Source organism: Colias eurytheme, chromosome 3 (assembly GCF_061535395.1).
Source record: "Colias eurytheme isolate Ceu_HAF_F1 chromosome 3, ilColEury1 Martin Lab GWU primary, whole genome shotgun sequence".
NCBI classification, from domain to species: domain Eukaryota; kingdom Metazoa; phylum Arthropoda; class Insecta; order Lepidoptera; family Pieridae; genus Colias; species Colias eurytheme.
Window position 1 is genome coordinate 9,526,666 of NC_142982.1, and position 24,991 is coordinate 9,551,656.

The 24,991-nt window shown below is 35.1% G+C and overlaps 2 protein-coding genes across 2 annotated transcripts; both read left to right on the forward strand.

The window, feature by feature from the left end:
* Window positions 1–1,747, forward strand: Archease (protein archease). The gene is made up of 3 exons (XM_090118246.1): window positions 1–216; window positions 496–520; window positions 1,331–1,747. The coding sequence occupies exons 1-3, from the start codon at window positions 153–155 to the stop codon at window positions 1,719–1,721; spliced, it is 480 nt and encodes a 159-aa protein (XP_089974372.1). The 5' UTR covers window positions 1–152; the 3' UTR covers window positions 1,722–1,747.
* Window positions 1,748–5,008: 3,261 nt separating this feature from the next.
* E2f1 (E2F transcription factor 1) lies at window positions 5,009–20,888 on the forward strand. Its single transcript, XM_090120024.1, has 10 exons — window positions 5,009–5,493; window positions 5,850–6,055; window positions 10,057–10,220; window positions 10,715–10,911; window positions 13,344–13,588; window positions 13,961–14,066; window positions 14,289–14,397; window positions 15,002–15,177; window positions 15,685–15,795; window positions 20,426–20,888. Exons 2-10 carry the CDS (start codon window positions 5,852–5,854, stop codon window positions 20,539–20,541), a joined length of 1,428 nt encoding a protein of 475 aa, XP_089976150.1. The 5' UTR covers window positions 5,009–5,493; window positions 5,850–5,851; the 3' UTR covers window positions 20,542–20,888.
* The last annotated feature ends 4,103 nt before the right edge of the window (window positions 20,889–24,991 follow it).

Sequence of the window (24,991 nt, forward strand, 5' to 3'; positions counted from 1 at the left end):
TAAAGTGACAGATCTGTGACAGATCATCCTCATTTCTCGCCGCAATTCGCGTGTATTATTTTTCAATTCACATTTCAAATTTACGATAGTTGATGCGTATTTTTCAATAATATTTTCATGTTATTTTGCAACCAGGCACAGAACTAACAGAAATGGATGAGGAGTTAGGAGAACTGACAGAGAATGACTTTATCATTCCACCTGTGAAGTATGAATGTAAGTTTATTTACTTCTTATTTTTCAATATTTTAGTCTTTCTACATTTGTAAAATTATTAATATATTTAAAATGATGCTTTCCGAATTTCATGTGAAGTCTAAAAATCTTATTCAAAGTGAAATAAACTGCTTAATTTGTTTAGTCAACAGAGACTAGATTACACATATTTGCATCACATTTCTCTGATCAGTAAAAAAATAAATAAAAATAATGTAATGTATAATGATTAAAAATTTATGATACCTATTAGTAATATTAAACTTTCTTTTTTTTCAGATTTAGACCACACAGCTGATGTCCAGTAAGTTTAATTTATTTTTATACATAAAGCTAGCTCCTCCTAAATGTGTTTCCTTGTGGTTGAAGGTACCTTCACTCTATCTCACATATTATAGCCTATATCCCAAAAGTCATATCATAAAAATGCACTCCAATGCAACATGGAAAAATGATAACCAATTTCGAGATATTGAAAAAATTGCAACAGAAAAATTGTAGGCTTGGGTTAATGTTATCAGTAATTTTATTTCAAGATCCTTTTTAAAAACAGCTGTTGTGAAAAATAGGGAAAGTAATTAAATCAGCAGTAAGAATTTAGAATCTATATAAATAAAATCCTTATATAAATATTTCTGTATACAATATTATCTTAACCATAATATTTTGCAAACACCCCAAAATCTTTTAATTTCCAAAGTGAACTATATAGTATATATATACCTAAAATAGACTGTGATGTCCTACAAACACTACAAATTGATATTTGTTACTCATTCCCCCTGAACTGATTTTGATCATACTTGCCGGCAATATAGCTATATACTAGAATAAAACATAAGCTATAGAAATACTTGATTTAGCCCGAGGTTTTGTATGTGGATTAAACATAAATACAACCACAGCTAGTATGATCATTGATCATATTACAGACATACATAGAATGCTATAGATATGAATATGAATGAATCTGCATATTTTTTAATAAGAAAATTGTGTTTACATATTTTTAACACAATTTTCTGATTAAAAAAAGTTTACTGTATTTTATTTTATTAATTTTTTTTGTCATAACTATATGTATTTATCATACATTTATTTTTTATAATTTCAGATTACATGCATGGGGTAATAGTTTGAAAGAGGCATTTGAGCAATGCGGCATGGCAATGTTTGGATACATGACAGACCTGAATTATGTACAAATTAAACAAGTGCACACAATAGAGGCATCAGCAGATGATATGATGGGCCTGTTATACCACTTCCTTGATGAGTTGCTATTTTTGTTTTCTGTTGAACCATACCTTATTTGTAAGAAAGTAGTGATCACAGAATTTAATACAGAAGAATTTAGAATAGTTTGTAAGTGTTATGGCGAGGAGTTTGAGATTGGTAAACACCCTCAAGGATCGGAAGTCAAAGCTATCACATATTCAGCCATGCAAATTGTAGAAGAACCAAAAGATAATAAGTTTGAAGTATTTGTTATTATTGATATATAATATAATTATATTTTTATATTTTATAATGTTTTGGTTTCATTTTCTTATTTAATACTACATTAATCATAATTACCATATTTCCCTCGATTTAACGAACTGTAACACCACAACCAACATTTCTCTAGTGTGACTTACAGCTACACTACATTACCCTAATCTCTCCTTATTTATCGACAAAAATATCGGAAAATACAACCATTACCAGATACTCTGTGTCAACATGTGTTTCTTCACCATTTTGAGTAGTGGTAATATGGACAATCTGCAATTAAATTAAAAATTAATTTATTTTTGCGCGCACGTCTACAAAATGCTCTCACTGCTCTCATTTTCACTTACAAAAAATTTTAACCACATTCCTCGTCGTCCGCAGATTCGATCGCACTTTGTATTGCTCGTATCGTTGTCAATGATATACAGATGTAGCTACGAGGGAAAAATTAGAAGGTATCCCAATTTATCCCTCAATGCCTTACCAATTTGGTACTAAAAAGGGTAGCTACGATCAGCATCCTATATTACTTGCTCTGTGATCAGCATGTGCTGCACAGTGCACTGCACATGTGAGCGCATCAGTTGCCCCTTGTTGGAGTGCCAGTCATTAGATTTAAATTATAATTTATATTAAATAACAAAGCTTTATTGTTATCTATACTAATATTATAAAGCTGAAGAGTTTGTTTGTTTGTTTGAACGCGCTAATCTCGGGAACTACTGGTCCGATTTGAAAAATTCTTGCTGTGTTAGATAGCCCATTTATCGAGAAAGGCTATAGGCTATATCATCACGCTAAGACCAACAGGAGCGGAGCAATGCGGGTGAAACCGCGAGGAACAGCTAGTTTTATATATTTTGCTTTACAAATTTATATTATGCTGTCAGTAATCCATACTAATATTATAAATGCGAAATAACTCTGTCTGTCTGTTACTCAATCACGCCTAAACTACTGAACCAATTTTCATGGAGGAACCAAATTTCAATTTTCAAATTTGGTATGGAGATATTTTGATATCCGAGAAAGGACATAGGCTACTCTTTATCCCGGGAAAATGACGCAATCCCGGAAATCCCACGGGAACGGGAACTATGCGGGTTTTTCTTTGAATGCGCGGGCGAAGCCGCGGGCGGAAATCTAGTGTATTATAAACGAATAACTTTCAAAGAAAAACCCGCATAGTTCTATCATAAAACCTATCCTATGTGGTAATCCAAGTTACCCTCTACATATTATATTGTGTGCTAAATTTCATTGTAATTGATTCAGTAGATAGTATTTGCGTGAAAGAATAACAAACATACATCCATCCTCACAAACTTTCGCATTTATAATATTACTAGCTTACCGCCCGCGGTTTCGCCCGCTTTGTCTAAAACCTAATAAATTACATACTAAAACTATGACGTCGTGGACTAAAACCTTTCTCTTGAATCACCTATCTATTAAAAAAACCGCATCAAAATCCGTTGCGTAGTTTTAAAGATTTAAGAATACAAATGGACATAGGGACAGAGAAAGCGACTTTGTTAAATACTATGTAGTGATGATGATAAGATCCTAATAGGATAGGATTCACGGGGCCAAGACGGGGCCCCCCTTCAAAAAGTAGATCGAGGAAATAGTCGAGTTTAGTTAAAAAATTAAAAAATCAGAATGTAGTTACCTAAATAGTTACATGTTGCAAAACTGTAACATTCACATTATTAGTGATAATCACAAACTTATCGAATTAATTTAGTTTAAACTTTTTATTAAATCTGGCAAGTTCACAAAAATAGACAAATCCATAACCTTTATTAAAAAACAAGTCATGTTGTCTATGTAAAATGCCTGATGTCACATCCGTTCAAGTTCGCGGTATTTTATAATTTTGTATTTTTTATTGTTTGTTATAATTTAAATATAAAATAAATTTTAAGATATAAATCAATTAAAGAAAATAGTGTAGAACATGTCAATATTTAATGAATATAATATTACTAATTTTAAAATAAGTTATTTTCACATAATTTGGAAAATAATTTTTGTATCAATAATTTAAATAGTATGTAATTTATTTAGGGCAAAGTAATTTAATTTATGTAAGTATTATTTTTTAAGAACATATATATTTTGGTTTGATATTAATAAGAAGGTATTGATTATATTTTCTGGAAGTATATTTTGGACATGGCTACTTAACTAATTGAGTCCTATGCAAGGTCCTATGGAATAATTATTTCTAAAATTTTGCCAATTGTTTCTCGAATGAAATGAAAATTTTGTACAGTTGTATCTAAAATGAACGTGTTCTACGAAATATCTCTATAACCAATTGCTTAACGTTTAAAATACACAAAATCTTGTATGATTATGTTGACTATTTGATGAGCTAAAAACCTTCTAAAAACAGTTGAAAACAATTTTATGAAGTAAAAATAATTTGTTTAGTTTAATTATTTTCGATTATTTATTAAATTAATACAATATTGATGACATACGATTATGTGCGCAAATATCAACGTAAATTGAGTAATTTATATCCATAGTATTATTATTTTATTGAACCACATTTTAGACAAACTAGTCTGGTACCTACCTAGTTACCCGTTATTTATCATTAGTCATAGATACAGAGATATTACATGTGTTTTTATAGTTTAAAAAGTATGCAAAAAAGTATATTTCTTGTAATCTACATTATTATGTTATTTAGTATTATTTATTTCAATTGGCCAAAGAAATCCGTTGATAAATTAATGGACATACTTCGTAAACTTAAATAATATGTACATGTGTCATAATAACAAATGCACGTAGGCCTACACAAGCTAGAATCCCTGTAGAGCTTTATTGATCCGCTTTTAAATTTCCTTCGCTAATAGGAAGCTGCAATGTGAATTGTGGAGTATCTACCGGTTGTGAGCAACGTGAGATCTACATGTATGATATTATCTTACGGAAACACATTAATATTATATTATCCAAAATCTAAAATTTTATATGTACATAATCAATTCTAATAGGTACCTACTTATTTAGAGTATTTCGTGAGGGTGCGCACGAAATTATGGGGCGTAGTTATGAATTACGCTGGCCTAAAATCTACTCGTAATATTTAATTAGCATTTTTTTTTGCTATTACAAATCAATGTAACCTGATCAAACGTATTGATTTATGTATACTACCTATATAGTAAATTATTTTACATCACAAGGATTACGATGTATGGATTGTTTCTAATATAAAATAAAGCTGCGTATGTATTTATATTCAAGAGAATCGAGACATGCGCAAAGCGCTACGCTTCTACAAAACCGGTCTTGCAACGAAAATTCAAAAATTCGTTATATTTTTTATGGCTTCTCAAACGAGGGGAGGAATTTAGAGAACGGCGTCCGCTAGGGGTTGCTTGGTTTGTTCGGTCGCTTCGCGCCTGCGCGCGTAGTTCGCGCCACTGCTACGTCGCTTGCAAGCCAGATGTTCTGAAAAGCTTCCTGTCGTCGTTTCACAGCTCTGCATTTTCATCTATTAAAATATAAAATGTGGACTAGGGTTATTATTTTGTTTTCAATTATTAGTGGTATATTAAGTGTGTAAATGAATATGTGTTTTATAAAGTGTGACGATTAACTGAAAGTTATCGGGCGTCTCGATATCCACGAGTTCACTCGAGACCAACAAAGCGGCGGACATTTTATTTTGAGTACTCGATAATGTAGCGTTTGCGTCGAAAACATTAAATGTCGTTTTATGGTTCTGTATTCGGATATCGTTCGCTTACACCTTTTGTAAGTATTATGTATTTATAATAAGTAATTTATCTAATTTTTCCATGTTTATGGCGAACCTGGTAAAGCGGTTATGATTACGAATTACCGCTAGGTTGTCGATATTTTTGGTAAATGTCGTTGAAAAAATGACGTAAGCTAATTTGGACAATCGCATATATCTCTAGAAAATATGGAAATATACTAGAGCATATTAAATTTTGTATGAAGACTCGTTAACGGTGGAGTCTTCCAAGATGTGATTTCCGCGCGCACGGCGCCCCTAACCTCTTCACTAATTTAATTGAGTCGATCACGTTTGTGTTTAATGAGGAATTGATAAAATGCGTATTTACATATTGATGTTGGGGTGACAGCGATGCCGAGGGGGGTGAAGCGAGGGCAGGCGGAGGGCGAAGCTGAGGTGGTGGTCCGCGTCGGGGCGTCTCCGTCGCAAACCACGCTCCTAGATGACAGCCCGAGCCAGCCCATCAGCTATCACCTGCTCGACCACGGCTATGGCGCCACGCCGCAGCATCAGATACGGCGGGAGGCGCCCTCCGCACCGCCGAAGACTTCTGAGGTTTGTTATTTACATCATATCTTTCCTTACTCTACAAACAGACATGTATCAAACAAAATGGTTATAACTTGTGATGTTCTAAATCCATGAACTAAAAATTAATATCTTCATGTGTTAATAACATCATGCTCTGAATATCAGCTGTTTACTGCATAATTACATATTCATTTCTTTATGGATTGGTTATTGAAGCAAAGAAGTTTTTATTTATTTGGTAGTATGTTTTATCAAGGATTAGAAAGTTAAACTATAAGTGCGCTTAATTCTTTCAAATAACTATTTAAGGTTAACATAATTAATAATGGTTTTGTTCTTATATAAGTTAAACTAAAGAGCTCACATTGCAATTCACATGTACTGTCCTGCAGCACTTGTATGATATATCTTAGTTTATAATCCTTTTTTAGCACCAAACACCCATGGCTTGGTTTCGCAGTTACATAGTTAAGTTACAAGCGAGAAGAATGACTATCATATAGATTTATATACACAGCTAATTAACATTACATAGGCAGTGATGTTCAAGGATGTAGGATCTCTTTGAAGAGATTATTAACGACATAAAGGTAATATCCAACACCCTTGCTGATAAAACTTGTTGTTGTACCTACAATGGTACATTGGATTATTCATATGTATAAAGATATCTTCTCATATACATCCAAATTTAAATTGGTCAAATAAAGTATACAAGAAATTAGTTGCAAATTTTATATGGGCCATTATTTGAGGTCAAAGACCTATATAGGGTCATTGAACTTAATAGCAAATGTGGGGGTCTGTTAAAAGATACAAAATTGATGAATCTTTTCATTTTCTGTTCTAATCTAATAAAGCAAGAGTAAATGATATTTCTCATAATTATTAATCTTATCATATTTGTGTTCAATTTAACATTCAGTTCTTCATCATGTAGTTTATGAGAAAAAAGTATGTATTTTGATTTCACACACTGAATATAACCAATCTTAAGATTCATAGCGGTTATGCTTCTTGAAAAGCAGTTACTTTTATCAAAAAATATATTAAAACATTGTATATAACATAGCCTTAATGAGGATAGAATAACATATATAGTATATATATATGTAAAAAGATTTGATTCATCTTCGAGTGCATTTATTTTTTGCAGTTAGGTCTATGTAAGAAACCAAAAGTTAAAGTTTCTAGTCCTTATCTTGAATGGCTTGGAAATTCTTTAAACAATATGATATTTTTCAATTATAGTTATCCCATTTTGATTTCAAATATCTGCTTCTCATATATTCCAGAAAAGGTTTGATTGTATGAGTGTACTGCTTGTCACATGGTATTTAATTGGATTATTACCATTAGCTATATGTTATGTGATCACATTCATATAATATGCACATTATATCTTTGCTATGATAAAAACATAGCTAAGTCTTGTAAATACATAATAGGGAAGTCATTATACTATCCTCATTGATTATATGGAAGGAAGTGGTACACATAGATTACATTTGTTGCTCAATTTATTGAACAACTATAGGCATAGTTGTTGGTTATCACAAAATCGTGTAGGCGCCATTTTGACGAAATCTGAGGGCATTACTTTCTACTGCCCATAATACGTCGCATTTAAGGTTACAAAACATGTCAATGGCGTGCATTTTTTATGATTAAAGTGAATATTCTTGTTTCGTGTTTGTTTTGTGTGTCGCGTATATTTATCCAATAACCATTGTAATTGGCAATCTAACTGTTCCTACGTCCGGACCTCAACAGGATACAAGTTAGGTGTACATTCGATTACATCTACGCTTCCGAATATTGTGCTTGATCATGACGTGGCGTAATTAATCCGATCATCGATAAGAATGGAACTAGACAAACGATAACAAACGTTGCTTCAGACGTTTATCTGTGTGCATATTTGAGAAATAGAATTTCGTTGTATTGTTTATTTGATAATAATCAATAGCTATTTTTGTCAGGTTTTTCTTACAACTTCGTTCAGAAGTTTTTTATAGAGTTTTAGGATAAGATTGGTCCAAACTCATATATTATGAATTCAAAGATCATCGTAGTTTCTAAATTACGAATCGAATTGGTTCGAATATTTAAAACAGTTCAGAACTCGTCGAAACTCTTGTTTCATCCACACTTGTTATTAGGCTTCGAGACATTTAAAGTCTTTAAATTTTAAAATATCAAAAAGGTTCCTTGTACATTGCTTTCTTGGGGGTATTTTTAATGTATTTAATACATGCCAAGGTCATGGTCCTTTTATTTCGACAATTGCTTTAATAGTTAGTTAGTTCCCGTACCATAGAACTGACAATTTATTACCCTTGTCTTAATTGTTAATTAAGAATGTCCTAATTGTAACTCAAGAAATATATTCTTTTGACGAAGAAATCGTGGCAAGTTGCCGAATGTAACGATGTTGACAATACAGTTACAGTTGACGAACCGTGTGTGGGCTAGGCGTTTTGTTTCAATGATTCTGGATCATGTCGGTGGGTACATATGTTAGCAGTAAGTGACGCCTCGAGTGGCGATCACTCGCCCGCTACGCCATGTGGCCCAAACGCTATGGGGTCACGTGGCCAGGTACCTAATTCCTGCGTTGCGCAATGCAATCCCTCGTCCTTATCACGAACAAGAATATAAATTCAAACGCTGGATCACTCGCTTTCCTTATTAACGTTAAAGGATGCAACCACAATGAAGCTGTAATTTTATTAAAGTTAGAATCCGCTCCTCTATTACAAAAACCGGTTCTAATCATGGGGGATGCATTGTACTATTAGATCGGAAGGGCTAAATTGATTATGTAAATATTGCAAGCGCAATTTTTAATGCAAGGGTGTCGAATGATGTTTTATCTTAGATGTCACGCTTTAAACATCTGCTCTGATTTAGACGATGCTACACAAAGCTGTGCCAGACCCCGCAAAATCGACGGATTAACAATAGTCCTGTCAGTTCACTATTAATAATATCAAGAGTTTTTAAGATAAGAAATTGGCATTCTTTTGCCAGGAGTCCCTTCCGAGAGCTCGGCGCTTTTGTGTTGATTCTAATTTATGTCGTGTATTGTGTAGCTTCGGGTACCCTCCCCACACACTTCCTTAAAGGGGACTTTGGCCCCGCAATTCTTTAAGTTGAATTAGTTGCATCAGCTCATTGAAAAATACCTCTTGCATCTATCCTCGGTCGTGATTAAAACTAAAATGTTTGACCGGTAATTTGTGCAGTTATGGAGTTTTGGATTTCAATTATGGAATACCGAACGGTGGCTCGTAATTTTTTTGTGTTATGTGCGCGTACTAATCAGCAAGTTGTACTTAATTGAAGAAAGACGGATTTACGATGACGTACACCATTTTGAGAGTGAGTCGTGATTTTTGTCACGTTTTGCCGTGGGTACTACAAAGGATAGAAAAATCTCATTACACCTCCTCATTAATTACGTAATTATCTCACGATTCATGGGTCGCTTATTTTCGTTTAATTGTGGTATTTATATCGCGGATGCGTGATATAATGTATTTATAATCCTGAAATACGGCTTCAGTCTACATGAAGCTACGTTAGGTTCGTAAGAACTCGTTGACTTACTTGTGTTTATATTATAGGTAGAACATTTTTTGATATTATTATAAAAATTTACCCTGTATGGAATTTCGCCACAAAAGTATACTATGAAGTTTATGTTCTATCAGATTTTGGTTTAATTTATTCCTATAATTATTTCTTATAAATAAAACACTAATAAAGCCATGGTACCTACACACGAGATGCTTACTTTACCGTTATACTATAAGGATATAGGTATATTTGTATCTCGTTAGCATTTCATTTCGTTTTACATACCGAATGGTTAAAACATGTTTATGAACAACTATCGCATCAAATATATCACTATACTATACGATAATATGGAAAGCTGCTATGTGTATCCAAGAGTGTACTATTATAACGACAATTGTTTTCATGTATCGAATGTACATTTAGCAAACAATCGTTGGCAGGCGGTGAAAAGACGACTGAACCTCAGCGAGAGCAGTTCAGGTAGTCAGGGGCATGTGGTGCCGATGAAGGCGGACTTCAAGACGCCCAAACAGAAACGGGTGAAGGTTCTCACTCCGTACAGCCGACCGTCCAGTTCTATGAAAAAATACACAGAGCGCTCCAGGTAGGAACGAACATTTCGATACAGGTAATCATTATTTTGGGATTATGTTTCATTCAATATCGTTATTTGGAAATTCATTTTTTGCCCCGTGTAGTGTTGGTTCGTGATAAACGACTTCTCGCAGAACATGCAGACTTTTAAAATGTTATCCCGATTAGGGCATTTATATAGCGACAAAAAATGATTTCGTTTTTGCCGTACATTACATTCTACTTGATCACAGTTTATGAATGGGATTTGAACGACATTTCTCTCGCGCACGTAGATAACAACGTTGGCGTTGTTCACTTTATTTTCACAGTAATTTCTTATCTATGCTAGAATTAGACTCACTTACGATAAAGTATTATTCTGAAAAGATCATAAAAATTAATTGATATTTCTAAACATGTAACGTTTATTCCCATTGAAGAAGCTCAGACGTTATTCCGTCAAACAATGCACTAGCTATGATTCTATGCTATTGTATTGAACGGCGCTATGGTTTGTTCCAGGTTTGACACATCACTAGGTTTATTAACAAAAAAGTTCGTCGCACTGCTCAAGTCATCACCTAACGGTGTCTTAGATCTCAACGTCGCGGCGGAACACCTTTCGGTGCAAAAACGTCGTATCTACGACATTACCAATGTGCTCGAGGGTATAGGGATATTAGAAAAGAGATCGAAAAATAATATACAATGGAAATGCGGTGAGTGCTTTCAACCCCTTTTTGTGAATCTGTGGGGAGTTGCCGACTATTGTAGGCTTTGGAATAAATGTAGACTACCTGGCACGGTTTTTAGATTGAATTTTGGGGCGACACTATTGTCTTAAGACAGAATATTCGGCCATGTGGTGTTTATTGTAGAGGTGCATACGAGCGTGATGATTTTTATACTAAATACACTACACGTTATACATAATAGCTTTGCTATACTTTTATGTATGTATTACCTATTATATTTTATTCCAAAAGCAACGACAGTGAGCAAAATATATTACGGCACAGTTCTCGGTTTATTAAATGTAAATCAGAAGAGAAAATAGCAGTTCTTTTAAAATGTGAATGTCACTCTTTTTTAATCGTTTCTTTTAAAATTGCAAATGAGTCATAAAATTTGCACCATATTTTTTTTAGCAGCAAGAAACATAAACATCTCATCTCAGAGAGAAATTTAAGTATGGTAACATATTGTGCATCACCGCAATGATTCAAAGAGATTGAATACTTGAATAGCCTTATTAATTAATATACATATATTTTCATACATTAAATTAGGGATGTAACGATACATGATTTTGCCGATACGATACCGATACCGATATTTGTAGTAATGTATCGGCGATACCGATACCGATACCGATATCGATAGCTTGGTTGAAAAATAAATACTGAATTATGCATAAAAAGTTACCAACATTTAACAGAGACAACTGTTAATCGTATTCTTTTAAATAAAAATGCCAAATCAAAAAACAACAAAACCATTTATTTTAGTACTAGCGGTCCGCCCCGGCTTCGCCCGTGGTACATATTTACGTTTTCTCTACATAAGAACCATCCTCGTACTTCAAGGAATATAATAGAAAAGAATTATCGAAATCGGTTCAGCCGTTCACACGTGATGCCGTGACAACGCGAAACGGGTGCAGACCCGCCGCCTTTTTATAGCTCCCGCCGCGAAGCGCGTCGAACGCGGCAACTCATACACAAAAATAATCCTTATGGCATGATTCTGTATTCACGCGCGATGACTTATAGCGTATTTCATGTATAACTTTGGTGTTTCTACACCGATTTACATGATTCTTTTACTATAACCTGCCCAGGAGTATGAAGAATAATTGTGCCAAATTTGGTTAAAATCCGTCGTGTAGTTTTTGTTTCTATAACGAATATACAGACAGACAGACAGACAAACAGACAGACAGACAAAAATTTTACTGATTGCATTTTTGGCATCAGTAGCGATCCCTTATCACCCCTTCATAGTTTTTTTTTTAAATATATTTCATGTACAGAATTGGCCTCTCTACAGATTTATTATAAGTATAGATTATTATTTTACGAAGTCAGTTAAACTTTAAGTAATACACATACAATCAGTACCTAATAAAAGTTTACTATTGGTAGAGTTTTTTCAGAAAACAAAGTGCGCACGCGCGGGCGGCCTCCCGCATCGTTCATTGGGCGCGGGTTTTTAAATTATTTGATATCAAAAAAATTGGTTGTTTGTAAAGTAGGTTTACGATTGAGATGTTTACGTGATAACATAATGCAGTGGCAGCGCTCGAGATGAAACGGGAGATTGGTCCGTCTCTCTCTCGTTATACCTGCGATCGCGCTCGTGAGGTTTTGGTGTGACACAAGTTTATGAACATGTCACCCGACTAAAACGATTTTAAAAACGTTATCACGTTAAAAATTAAAAATATTCAAAATTATTTATATCTTTCCTTTACATAAACAAATTTGTGATTGGAGCACTCCTAGTAAGCAAATAAAATGCTTGTGTCAGTAGGTTCCGCTCTTCCTTAACACTATTACAGAAACAGAAATAAAACAATATGAATGAATACAATGCAAAAACATAAAAGAAAAGAAAGAATTTAATAAAAAAATATCGGTATCGGCTGATTTATTATCGGCGATACCGATATATCGGCTTGCCGATATATCGGCCGATATATCGGTATCGGTATCGGTATCGTTACATCCCTACATTAAATAATGTAATTTAAAACTGACCGAAAAGCCTTATACCAAGTACGGGATATTTATGTCGATAGACGACCTATACAATATACATATAACTCACATCATTATCACGCACATCCATTACTCTTGCTTCAAGACGAAACAATAACAACTCCAGAACAAATCTAAAGGCTGTAAAATATTTATTGAAGATAATTTCTTTAGGCGCTTTGAGAGTAAAATTTTAAGGTCGCGTCATGGCAATACCGGCACGTCATGGAGTAAAGCGACGATTTTATTATCATGGAATTTTGCTAAAGAAGTTTCACTTCTGACACGTGTGTTCGCATACACGTTATTTTTATCATTCCGTTTTTTTTATAAACTTTGTACTATAAAGCACAATATAGCGTTTGCAATAAAAGTCGGCAATCCGCGCGCAGGCATCGGCGCGGACGGCGTCGGTGAGGAGAACCGCGTGCGGCGGCTGCGGCGCGAGGTGGAGGCGCTCGGCGTGCGCGAGGCCAAGGTGTGCCGCGCGCTCGCCGCCGCCGAGCACGCGCTGGCCCGGCTCTCGGCGGAGCACGGGCAGCGGGCGTACATCACGTACGCGGATCTACGGTCGATCAAGGACTTTAGGAATCAGACGGTGATACCTATCAAGGCGCCGCCTGATACGAGGCTCAGTGTGAGTTGATGATTTGTTCTTCAGCATAAGGCGGATCCACACAGCGCGTATGCCGCCGCTTGCTTCACGTATCGTCAATACAGATTAAAATGTTTCGCGTAGCAATGGCTTCGCGTGGCTGTTCGCTTTGTGGATCCACCTTTTGAGATTAGGAGCCTCACTCTAATAAAAATTTAAAAAAATAAATAAACAGAATAAATTCCATTTGCCTTGATTTGGTATTTGGATTCTTCTTGTAAAGTTGAAATTAAATTATCATTGATAGCTACAATTCAACTCAAAAGCATGTTTATTGAGTATTTCTGCTTCCTTAAATTATTGAAATATTTAAATTTCATCATGAAAGTTAATTTTCTACAAACATAATTGCAGGTACCTCACCCAGATGAAAAGGGCTACATGATCCATCTGAAGTCCTTATCTGGTGAGATTGAAGTGTACCTCTGTCCTAAAGAACGGCCAGCATCACCACCTCCTTGTAAGTAACACTTATTTTGGTTTTAATCGTCTATTTACAAAATTTATTTCCTTTGTTAAGCAATAATAACAAACAAAACATTTAAATATACATTTGTTCGAAATATTCTGTGCGAATAATATATTAATTAATTTCCGAAGCCCGGAGTCTTTGCACTATTAGAAGTTATTTCGACAATCATTAGCATTTTAACCTAAATAAACAACAAATTTAATTCTGTAGCGGCCCTGTTACCGTCGGACCCGCTGCTCGAAGACAACAAGGCGTTGCTCGCGCCGCTCATAGCACAGCTCCAGGCGTTACCCTCTAGCTCTATAAACGCCAGTTTTACGTGAGTGTTTGTATAACATGGTTTATTTATTATTTTAATTGTTATTCAGGAATTGTTCGCCCTTCTGCTTTGGATTTGTTAAATAAAAAATGTTTCTCATTTCTCTCACATTAAAAGTCAATTCATTATTGTGTCACAACGCTAACTAAAGCTGGGTATTGTTAGGAACCTAAATTACAACTTTGCTCAACTCTGCAAGCAGCAAGATTACATGTATAATGTATATTGTATGTGCACTGTGCAGTGTTCACGAGTCACTAATAAAGCGCAAGTCGAATCTTTATCGATCAACATAGATAGGCATAGGTTTACACACAGAACATATAAAAGAGGTTAGAAAGGCATTGTAGGCGGGGCAGACGCACCAAGGATATGAGCACTGCTCACATCATCATCATGCGTATGATTCGTTCCATTTTAAATCGCGTGATCGCGCGACGCTATGATTGGCTAGATTTGAAATTGCAAATATGTGCGTAAGCGGACTTGCGCGGACTTGGCCACACCCACAGGCGACACCGGCTCTTATAGGAACGGCTAACTATTGCCATTCTAACCTCTTTTATATGTTCTGTGGGTTTACATGTATGCTCTGTATACACAGGACGCCAATAAAGCGCGAGCCGGAGGAGGAAACGCAGGTGGAAGTGGAGGTGGAGGTGGAGGCGTGCGGCGCGCTCGTGGTGCAGTCGCCGTGCGTGACCGACCCCACGCTGCCGCTGCACGCCGCGCCCCACCCGCCGCACCCGCACCCGCCGCCCACGCCCCCGCCGCATGATAGTGAGTACACCTATGTTTAGGAACCTTTAGTAGCCGTATTACTCTCTAGTAGTACGGCTACTAAAGATAAGCCGTGTAAGCCGTGCGCCACGCACGCTGCCGCTTACGCTTACGCGCTCGGTTCAGAGAGCCCTGGGTTTGGACACTGCTCACAACGGACGGAAAAGGAGTGATCTATCAAATAAATTTTACTGCGTTCAATCGTATCGCTATATTAGCGGAATCATGAGTTATCAATGGAGCAGCAACACTGTCAAGATCAGAATATCACCAAGCTCTACAAATTAGCTTACCCTACAGTAGCTTACTGTAACTTTGTCAGATTGAACACTTACGTGTTGACCTTACGGCCAATAAAGAGTTAACTGAGCGTCGCCATTTACTGTATATTATTTTAGTTTTAGTTTGGCGAAGAACACAACTGCGCGTTTAAGCATCTTCATAGTTTCGAAGACACAAATTCATATTAAATTTGATCTAGGTTTCTAAGTATCTATTTCTCTCTAGCCGGTGGTGCACGTGGTCGGCTACGCAACGCACTGATAGCGGACAGCGACGACTTCGCGCCCATCATGGGCGGCGGCCGCTTCCAGCTGCAGACGGAGGACCAGGAGGCCGGTGAGCATTACATCTATTGATTTTTAACATAAAACTTTTACTCGTTTTTAAGTGGCCTTTCATATAAATAGAATAAAAAAAAGTCTGTTTCTTATTAAATAGATAGTTTGTAATTGTCAAAGCAATTGACGGACTTTAGTTTTGATAAGCAGGATTGTATATCTACATCAACTTTTTGCCTTTAACGTCACAACATTAACTCAATGGTGATGGTTTTAATTTGTAAATAATGTCCATATTGGTATTTTAAATGTACAAAAAATCTTCACATAGTAACATACAACATAAATATAACCTAATATAAATCATTTAATTGGCGTCTACGATAAACTTGGGAGTCTAGATTTCATACACACAGGTGAAGCTAATATAAGCGTGTTTAAAATACGGGAGCTTAGCTTGAGGATGCCGCGAGGAAGAAACGGCGTCTCGTGGCTAGCACTCGGCCTGTGACCTGTGTGTCACTCACATCACAGTCAGAGTTCTAGCTACGCGGCGTCTGTGGCGCCGAGACATCGCTGCATTTGTTATCTGTAAGACGTTGATATTGTGCACCGGCGCAACGACGCGACCCAATTTTGCAGGCGTTCCAAATTTTAAAAATAGAAAAAAAATCTATTTTTTTAATAAGCAATAAGATGTTTATGTGCCAGTGTTGAATAAGAAGATTTTCTTTTATTAATGTTTTTTTTATTACTGCAAAATTTGGTTGCCAGTGTCCGCTAATATGTAAGGTTGGTTATAGCATGCTTTTTTCACAAATCATCAATCATTCAAGCTTCGACACTAACTTTGTTAACAAAATTGGGAGACATTTGAAAAACTGAATGGATAAAATTTTCAGTATTTCATGGGCTGGTATTTTCAGATGTCTGATCAAATTTTTTAATGTGTGTTTTTAATATAATAATCTATTAATGACAGTTGTAAATAAATTTTGTAAATACATATGAAACTAATACTACTTGTGATGTTTATTGTTTGTCACATCATACATTTGCAGTGGCGGTACGTTCATACAAGCCGAAAAGCCCGGCTTGCCTTAGAAATTCGCTACGAGACAGGAAAATACCTATATTCACGTTTGAATATTCGCGCGCAATGAGCAATTCATAATCTGCTCAGAATTCAATGAAAACTCACCTACAATATAATATAACATGTATAATACGCCTAGCATAAAACAATGACGAATTCGAGTAAACTTTTTAATTTCATCCTTCTTGCTATCGGAATAAGGTCGTACCTTTTATTTGGACGTTACAACCTAAATTCGATGGATTATAAACAGTGCGGTGTCTCGCTTGCACGCGTGGGCTTTTACCGGGCTTTGCGCTCATCTCTTCTAACGTATGAAATTTCGTCGGAGTAGATACATACCTAGCTATAGAACTCTATAGCAATTTCTAAGGGAAAAAAGGCCCGGCTTTAACAGTGTGAAGATAGTTACGATTGCGCGAACGAACGTCGTGAATATTATTGTTAAATTATAGTTTGTTTGAGCGGGTGATTATACCGGTGTAATTTAGGTTAAGTTTTTCGAATTTTGTGGTAAAATACGTGTCGCGACAGCAGATTGTGTTGTAAATTGTGGTAGTTTGCTTTGTGCTCAGCGGGGGAAAGGTAAAATCATTAAACTTTACTGAAAAACAATTAATTTCTTCATCAAAACCAACTCCCGATTTGTGCATTACCGAAACTAGTAAGTCACATAAACGAAATTTTAATTGTAATGTTTACGAACGATTTCATGAATGAGAATAACTTAGAAGAAGCCTTTCCCCAGCTGTTGAAACTTGCACATATTTTGTTAGTTACGATTCCTGCTAGTAAATAGGTAGTAGTTCTTCCACGGAGCGTGCTTTCTCATCGTTAAATCGTAGATTCATAGGTACGTATTAATTATTAAGAAATACGTATAATAATTTATTTGGCCAAGAACGCCTTTCTGTATTAGGTATCAATAATTGCCATAGAAAAGTAGCTGTTAGGTACTTAATTGAATTCTAAAACAAACACCTACTTTCTATAATTCCGATGTTATAAAATCTTTCCTTCAGAAAGATTGGCGTTTGAATTAGAATATAAATGATCTGTACAATTTTATTAATAATATAATGTCATACAGTTTTATATAATTTATCGATTTTAATGATAAACGTTTGACTCAACTGTTTGAGGGCGCGCGTGAAAATTTAAAAGATTTGATTCGGTATGTAATATGTTCACGTTTTTTTATAAGTTTTATAACGAACATAATTACACAGTATACCTAGGTAGGTATCTTATTCATGAAAAGGGTACCCAACAAACACTTTGAAAAATTTGGGCTTGCCCAGTCCTTATACCCTAGGCACGCCACTGTACATTTGGTTATGGAAATTGGTGAATAACAACATTTTACACAATAGGTACATTGAAAAGAAAATAAAACACCCAAACATATTAATTAAACCTTGATTCACTAATAATCTTGTTTGTAAAGTATCATGATGGCATATGAATCCTATCAATTCCTTCTGCAACTAGAAAACACTTTTCTGAACAAAAAGGAAACATATTGTAAAGTGTAGGATGTTTACAATAAAAATGGTATGAGCATGTTTCATTCTAAATTTTATGGTCACAAATTAAACAAAATTAACCTGCAACAAATCAAGTACATTATTATGTTAAATTGATAAAAATGACTTTGCTCATACCCTTTTTTGTACATACAAATTTTTGCTGGGTTTCAAAATATAATATGTACCTAACACCTGAATACTCAAACTATATGAAATCATGGGACAGGCATAAAATCAAAGATTTTGTCCAATAAATAATAATCAAATACCGAATGAAATTAAATGGATATGAATTTTAAAATATCTGATACACTTTATTATTTTTCATCAATAAAGAAAAACTAGGTGTAATAATCATCCTTTGAGTATTTAGTAAATTTATCTTTGTTAATAGCAGTGGATCACTAGGTCGAGGGGTAAATTAGGGAAATTCACGTTAATTGAATATTCGGGTGTTAAAATTGCACATAAGCACTTACATGCGATCCAACTAAGAATAGGTTCGATTTAGCGCCATTTTGTGACGTCACAATCAATAACGTTTGTATATAAATTTAGTTTGTATTTTTTCTTCAATTTTTTTATTGGTCGTATTCGCTTGACCACGATATTGCCTGCTATTTTACCTATTCTTAGTTGATTCGTATCACACCTTATTATACAAATACTGTATGTATAACTCTCGGGCGTGTGTACGGCAGCGCAGGGGCGCGGGGTTACAGGGCACAGGGGCGCAGGGCGCAGGGGTTAAGGGCGCAGGGGCGCAGGGCACAGGGGCGTAGGGCGCAGGGGCGTAGGGCGCGGGGCGCCGCTGCGAGCTCCATCCCGTGTGGCTGCAGTCGCACTTGTAGCACCATGGGATTCAGCTCAAGCGCGCCCCACTAACATCATCTACTAATACAGCATACCGCATCGCCATCGATAACATTGTCTAACCGTCCGGCACACTGTGCTTCATGTTTTTTTTTCTAATGTATGTAACTGTGTAACTGTCCGTTGTGAGCTTGCTCTTGTGACGGAATAACCCATGTTCATTTTATGTCAAGTAACATCACAAATCTAAAACATTTGGATATGTGTTGACGAATAGTATATAATAATATGGACCATATTATAACTAAAAATTGTTTTTTTTGTGTGAATTACATGGGTTATTTTGTTGGTTAATGGGTCTTTAATTTTAACGTAATATAGGTTAAGTAACGTGTGTATAATATTATTATAATGGTATTGAGTCATGTGATTAATTTTTGTGTAAAAATAACAATGGAAAACACTAGAATATATTTTATTAATCTATGAAATAATTAAAGAAGTAAAATATATTCTAGTTAATTCCCAACCATGGTCAATGGTCATGTGTAGCGGATAATTACATTTGAATATATAATTTACTTATAATATTATTTTGTACTTGGTGAATTAAAAGAAAATAACATGAAATTTGAGAAATAAAATCATCTATTGCTTTTCTTTATGACTAAGCGTTATGATAAGACAGTAGTTATACTTAGATTAGATTATGGATTTCTTATTTCATATACATATTTTAACTATCTATCTCCAATTTAAATAAAATCAAATATCCATTGTTATGCAATGAAAGGGATAAGAACAAAAATTTCCTTGTAACTCATAACAATGGAAAGTTTATCCTTCAGGTTGTTAAACAAAAACAATTCAGTATTTATTTTCCTTTACCGTGTAAAAAAAATCAAACAAGAGTTGTAATATTTGGATTTATAACGTGATTTCCATCAGTAATCTTAGTTGAACGTAGAAATATAACTTTAATGAAAGATATCTATATAAATCTTAATAATCTCGTGTCACAATGTTTGTCCTCAATGGACTCCTAAACCACTTAACCGATTATAATAAAATTCGCACACCATGTGCAGTTTGATCCAACTTGAGAGATAGGATAGTTTAAACATGTAGGTACCACGGGCGAAGCCGGGGCGGACCGCTAGTAAACTATATTTTCTATACACGCCTTTTCAATACACACTCCGCGTAAATGATTACGTCAAAAATTTGACGCGTATAACCAACATTTTCAGAGCCGCTGGAGCTGGAGCCGTTCCTGGCGCTGGAGCCGCCGATGTCGGCCACCGACTACGGGTTCTGTCTCGACCACGACGAGGGGCTCTCCGAACTGTTCGACTTCGAGTTCTAGTGATAGTTCCTGGGCCTAGACACTCGCCCGACATTCACTTTCCACTTTTCTACACTTGTCGTTTGTAAAGGAGTACCTCAATCAAAATCAACGAGTTTTTCGTTTGACTCGCGTGGGAATGTAAACGATTAACGCACACGGAGGTCGAGCATGGCGTAGGTGTGGGCGGCACGCTATAGTTATTATTGTTAGTGAAGATTGTTGTAAATAGTATTTTTGTATAGCCTACGTTGTAAAAATGACCAGGTGGATGTGGCGGTAGTTTTAGTTATGCAAGTGAACACGCTGTATAGGATAATGGAGATTCATCATCAAATAAATGTAATTTCTCGATGGAGTAATCAGTGTATATAGAAAGATCTGGTACGTACACAAGCGCCCATGCCAGCTACAGGGTGTTTATATTCCCACAGAGTCGAAAGCTTCGGTTCGCGGCCGCAATGTACATATTCTCGCTCAAATCACTGGGAGGCCGCGACTGAGCGTGTACATATTAAATGTAATGAACGGTGATATCTTAGCGGCCTTCGATTTTACTTGTAAAGCTAGATCTTAGTACCCAGTAACAGTGCTATTGGTGGCTGAAAGGTTTGCGCCGCGGTTACGGTTGTGGGACGCGCTGAGCGTGAATGGTAAGCTTTATTTGCTTTGTTCAAACGAATTTCACATTGTAATCATAGAAAGTAATAAATTCAGAATATTTTTGAAATTTGTTCATATTCTCGGTACATTTTCATGGGTTAGCATGGCCTATGACTAATTAAATCTAAATTCAATGTTACATAAACTAAAGCTCAGTTGCTATTACTAGATACTTACGACCCTTATATCCTGAGCATTATAAACACCATATCATATAAGAACATAATCAAAATTAACACACATAATCACAATTATACGATATAATCACAATGGTGCGTCCCACAGCGGTACAACCGCGGACGGATGTCGTTTGCCAAATATTTAGTTCGTAACATTATTTTGACGTTATTTAAGCTTCACGTTTAGTTGTCATTGTAAATACGCCCCGCGGGCTCGGAGACGTCGCGGCAATGTTATTTCAGGTATAATTTGTAAAGTACAAAAAATGTTTAAAAATTGAAACCGTCTCAATCGTAATGTAAGTACATTGCAGTGATGTTGCGAAGATTCATAAGTTGGGGAAACGTTTGGTTCTAATAAAAAATTCTAGATAATTCATGTATTGTTCGGAGAGCTTAATGTCATAGTGTCAAAAATTTCATATCAAACATGTTGTAATGTATACTGTTGTTGAGTTTGGTTGTTATCCTACATCAATACCAACGTAAGAGTTGTCTCTGAACTACATAATCGATTGCAAATTTAATTTTTAACATAATGTACTTGATTTTCTGTTGAAACATAAATGCAAGGAGATTGTAAAAATATAAATATCCTTGTAAATCATTCAACCTTCGCGACACCACTGCACATAGCGTCCGCGACGTCCTCGGTCCGCACTATAGTGTACAGCACAAAATTCATTGTAAAAAAATTATAAATAAGTGCATATCAGAATAAAATTAATGTTAGTATTAAATGCACGTGGACGTTTGTTTCGTAGTCTACTCCTCTGACGTGTTCCGTTTTAGTGTAAACTGTATATTGTATAGTGCTGTCACATTCAATGTGATTTTTATAATATGCGTTTCTTTCTACGCTTATAAATGTCGAAATGCGTCAGAGTGCTAGAGGCTATAAGAGCCAGTCGCTGATGGGACCTGCTCGGTAAAACATTCTGAACATATTTATTTTCGTTTTTTTAGATATTAGACAAAAAAAAACAAATACCAACGAGATTTCATACATTTTCGTATTGTGTCAATACTAAATTGTATTGGTTATAAATAGACATCGGATTATATGCACTAACAAAATGCCAAAATATGCATGCAAATATGCACTAAAAAAGGCCGAAATATGCACTAAAAACTACTGATATGCCTAAAATATGCACAATACAAAATCAAAAAACTTTTATTATTTTTATATATTTAAATCAAAGATTGTACAAAAACAGTGAAATTTTCTTGAAATTAAGTATAGTTTTTGTGCCAATATACAATTAAGCATTTTTACCCAAATTTTCGAGCGCAAATTTGTGACGTTTGTCACCCGCGAGCCCAGTGTTGCCTTAGACCTTTCCGGGCTAAATCTAGCCCTTTTTTGGAATTCAACCCGTGTTTTAAGTTTTTAGCCCCAAAAGGGTAATCTAGCCCTATTTTGAATGGCTAAAATTTACTTAAAATGGAGCCCATTATGTAATTTTTTGCCATTTTACCATGCCAAAATAGGGTTTGTTTACTCGCTGAGCGTTCTGATTGGCTAATAAAGGTTAGTCGACCAATCAAAATTCCCGCTACTTAACGAAATATGCACGATTGGGGAAAAAGGCTAAAATATGCACTAACGCCGTAATTAGAGAGTTTTATGCATTTGCATATGCAAATATGCAAATGCATATAATCCGATGTCTAGTTATAAAATTTTATAAGAAATGTTGGCGCGAATAAATGTGTTCAGTTTTAGTTACGAAATTTTTCCTTACTAGAGAAGACTGTATTAAAATTACATTACTGGTATGTTTCGTTATTCCTTCTTTGTACAGAGTTTTATGTTTTGGTTTCGAGTCCCGCCAGACATTTAAATTTAAACTAAGTAATCATTTTAAATGTCTTCGTGTCTAAATCTAAAATTAAATGAAAGCTACTAATGAATTTGCGATAATTTTTCCATTATTCTATATTCGATTCGATTATATTTTGCCTTGTTACTTTATTTGGTTTTAGGTTCTTTCTTTAATTTATGAAACGATATCTTCTGATCGGATAGCAAAGGTTTGTTTAGATTTTATCATTGTTATTTGGAAGTATGGACAAGTGACCGAGTCAGCTTTAAAATTAAGGTCATTTGTCGCGATTATTGGACATTATTTTGTTGAAATCTAGAAGGTATTATTTTATCGTATGATTTTTGTGGATTATTACACAAATTCAGGGGCCAAACTCACGAGAAAAGGAAGTACAAATATAAAATGTTTTTTTCTCGTTATTTAATAAAAGTTACTACTTTGAATGATTGCTTTCGTTAATTTATTAATTTCGACGTAATTGGTATATTTGTAATTGAAGACAAGAGTGCGGTGTTTGAGAAACAATAATTCGTTTATTTGAGATCTTGCTTTAGCATATTCATTTCAGTTCGCCTGGATACTAACTGTCTTTGTGGAACATGTTTCGACGAACGTTGTACTATATTCATTCATGATGTTTGAGTTACGTACATATTGTACATTGTTTTATCGCATAACCACAATAAAGGTGCATGGTTACTTTATTGTTACTCAAATAAGTGGGTAATATACCGTGACTTAGTTGATGCTCACTGATGGTACACAAGATAGTGATTATGAAAGAATCTTTTTCAATATGCTAGAAAAACATTTTGTACATTGATTTTATATAAAAGACAAAAACTGATCTCGATTCGGAGTGTTACAAAAATTATGTTATCTGTTGATAAAAGAAAATGAAAGATACAATGATAATCTCGAAGTTATAAGACCGATTTCACGCTGGTCGTATATCACATATGTTACATATGTATTGCAAAATCTCAGTAATCAATTTCTGAATGTAACGTGTACCGTTATTTAGCATCGTAAAGTTGCTGCATAAAGTCGCACGGATTTAATTTGTGCTAACAGAACGTGCCTGATTGTTATAATAATCAATTGTTTTCAGCGCTCGTTTAACTGAAATTAAACATTGCGGTAACCGCTTTAAAAGTATCAGAAGTATGTAAAAATTAATGCTAGCGATTGTTTGAAATTCAGTTAAACGCGTGTCTATAAGAATCAACCTCATAACATTACGCTTATAACATAGGATGTATAGTAGTTCACTGCGAGCGGCCGCCGGTCGAAGTGAACTGCCAGAGCAACATTGTATAAACAAAACAACGATTTTTATGTGACAATTGCGTCGTTTGACGATCCACAGGGTCCTAATGTAGTACGATTTGTTATGGCGACTGTTCATTCTTAGATGCATTTTTAATATTCGATTGTTAACCATTTACAAACGATTTGGGATACTGCTTACTTGAATTTTTTAATCACATTGATCTAAATTATCGTGTACAACAGTTTTTACTCCTGAACTCGTTCTGAGAATAAACAGTCGTCAGAATAGTTTTAAAGTTTACAACGCGTTTATTTGCACGTATCGTCTGACGCGGGATTTCCGATTAATTGTATGGTTTTGTTCACTTTCCTGTGAATTGTACTTATTTTGACTTCCAACAAACGGTTTTGAGTTGAACTGGCTTAGTGATGGACATTTTTGACGGCATGTTTTTGTGTATAAATATATCTGGTTTTATAAATGGTGCAATGTTATACTGTATTTATGGAGTGAGTGGACTCGAG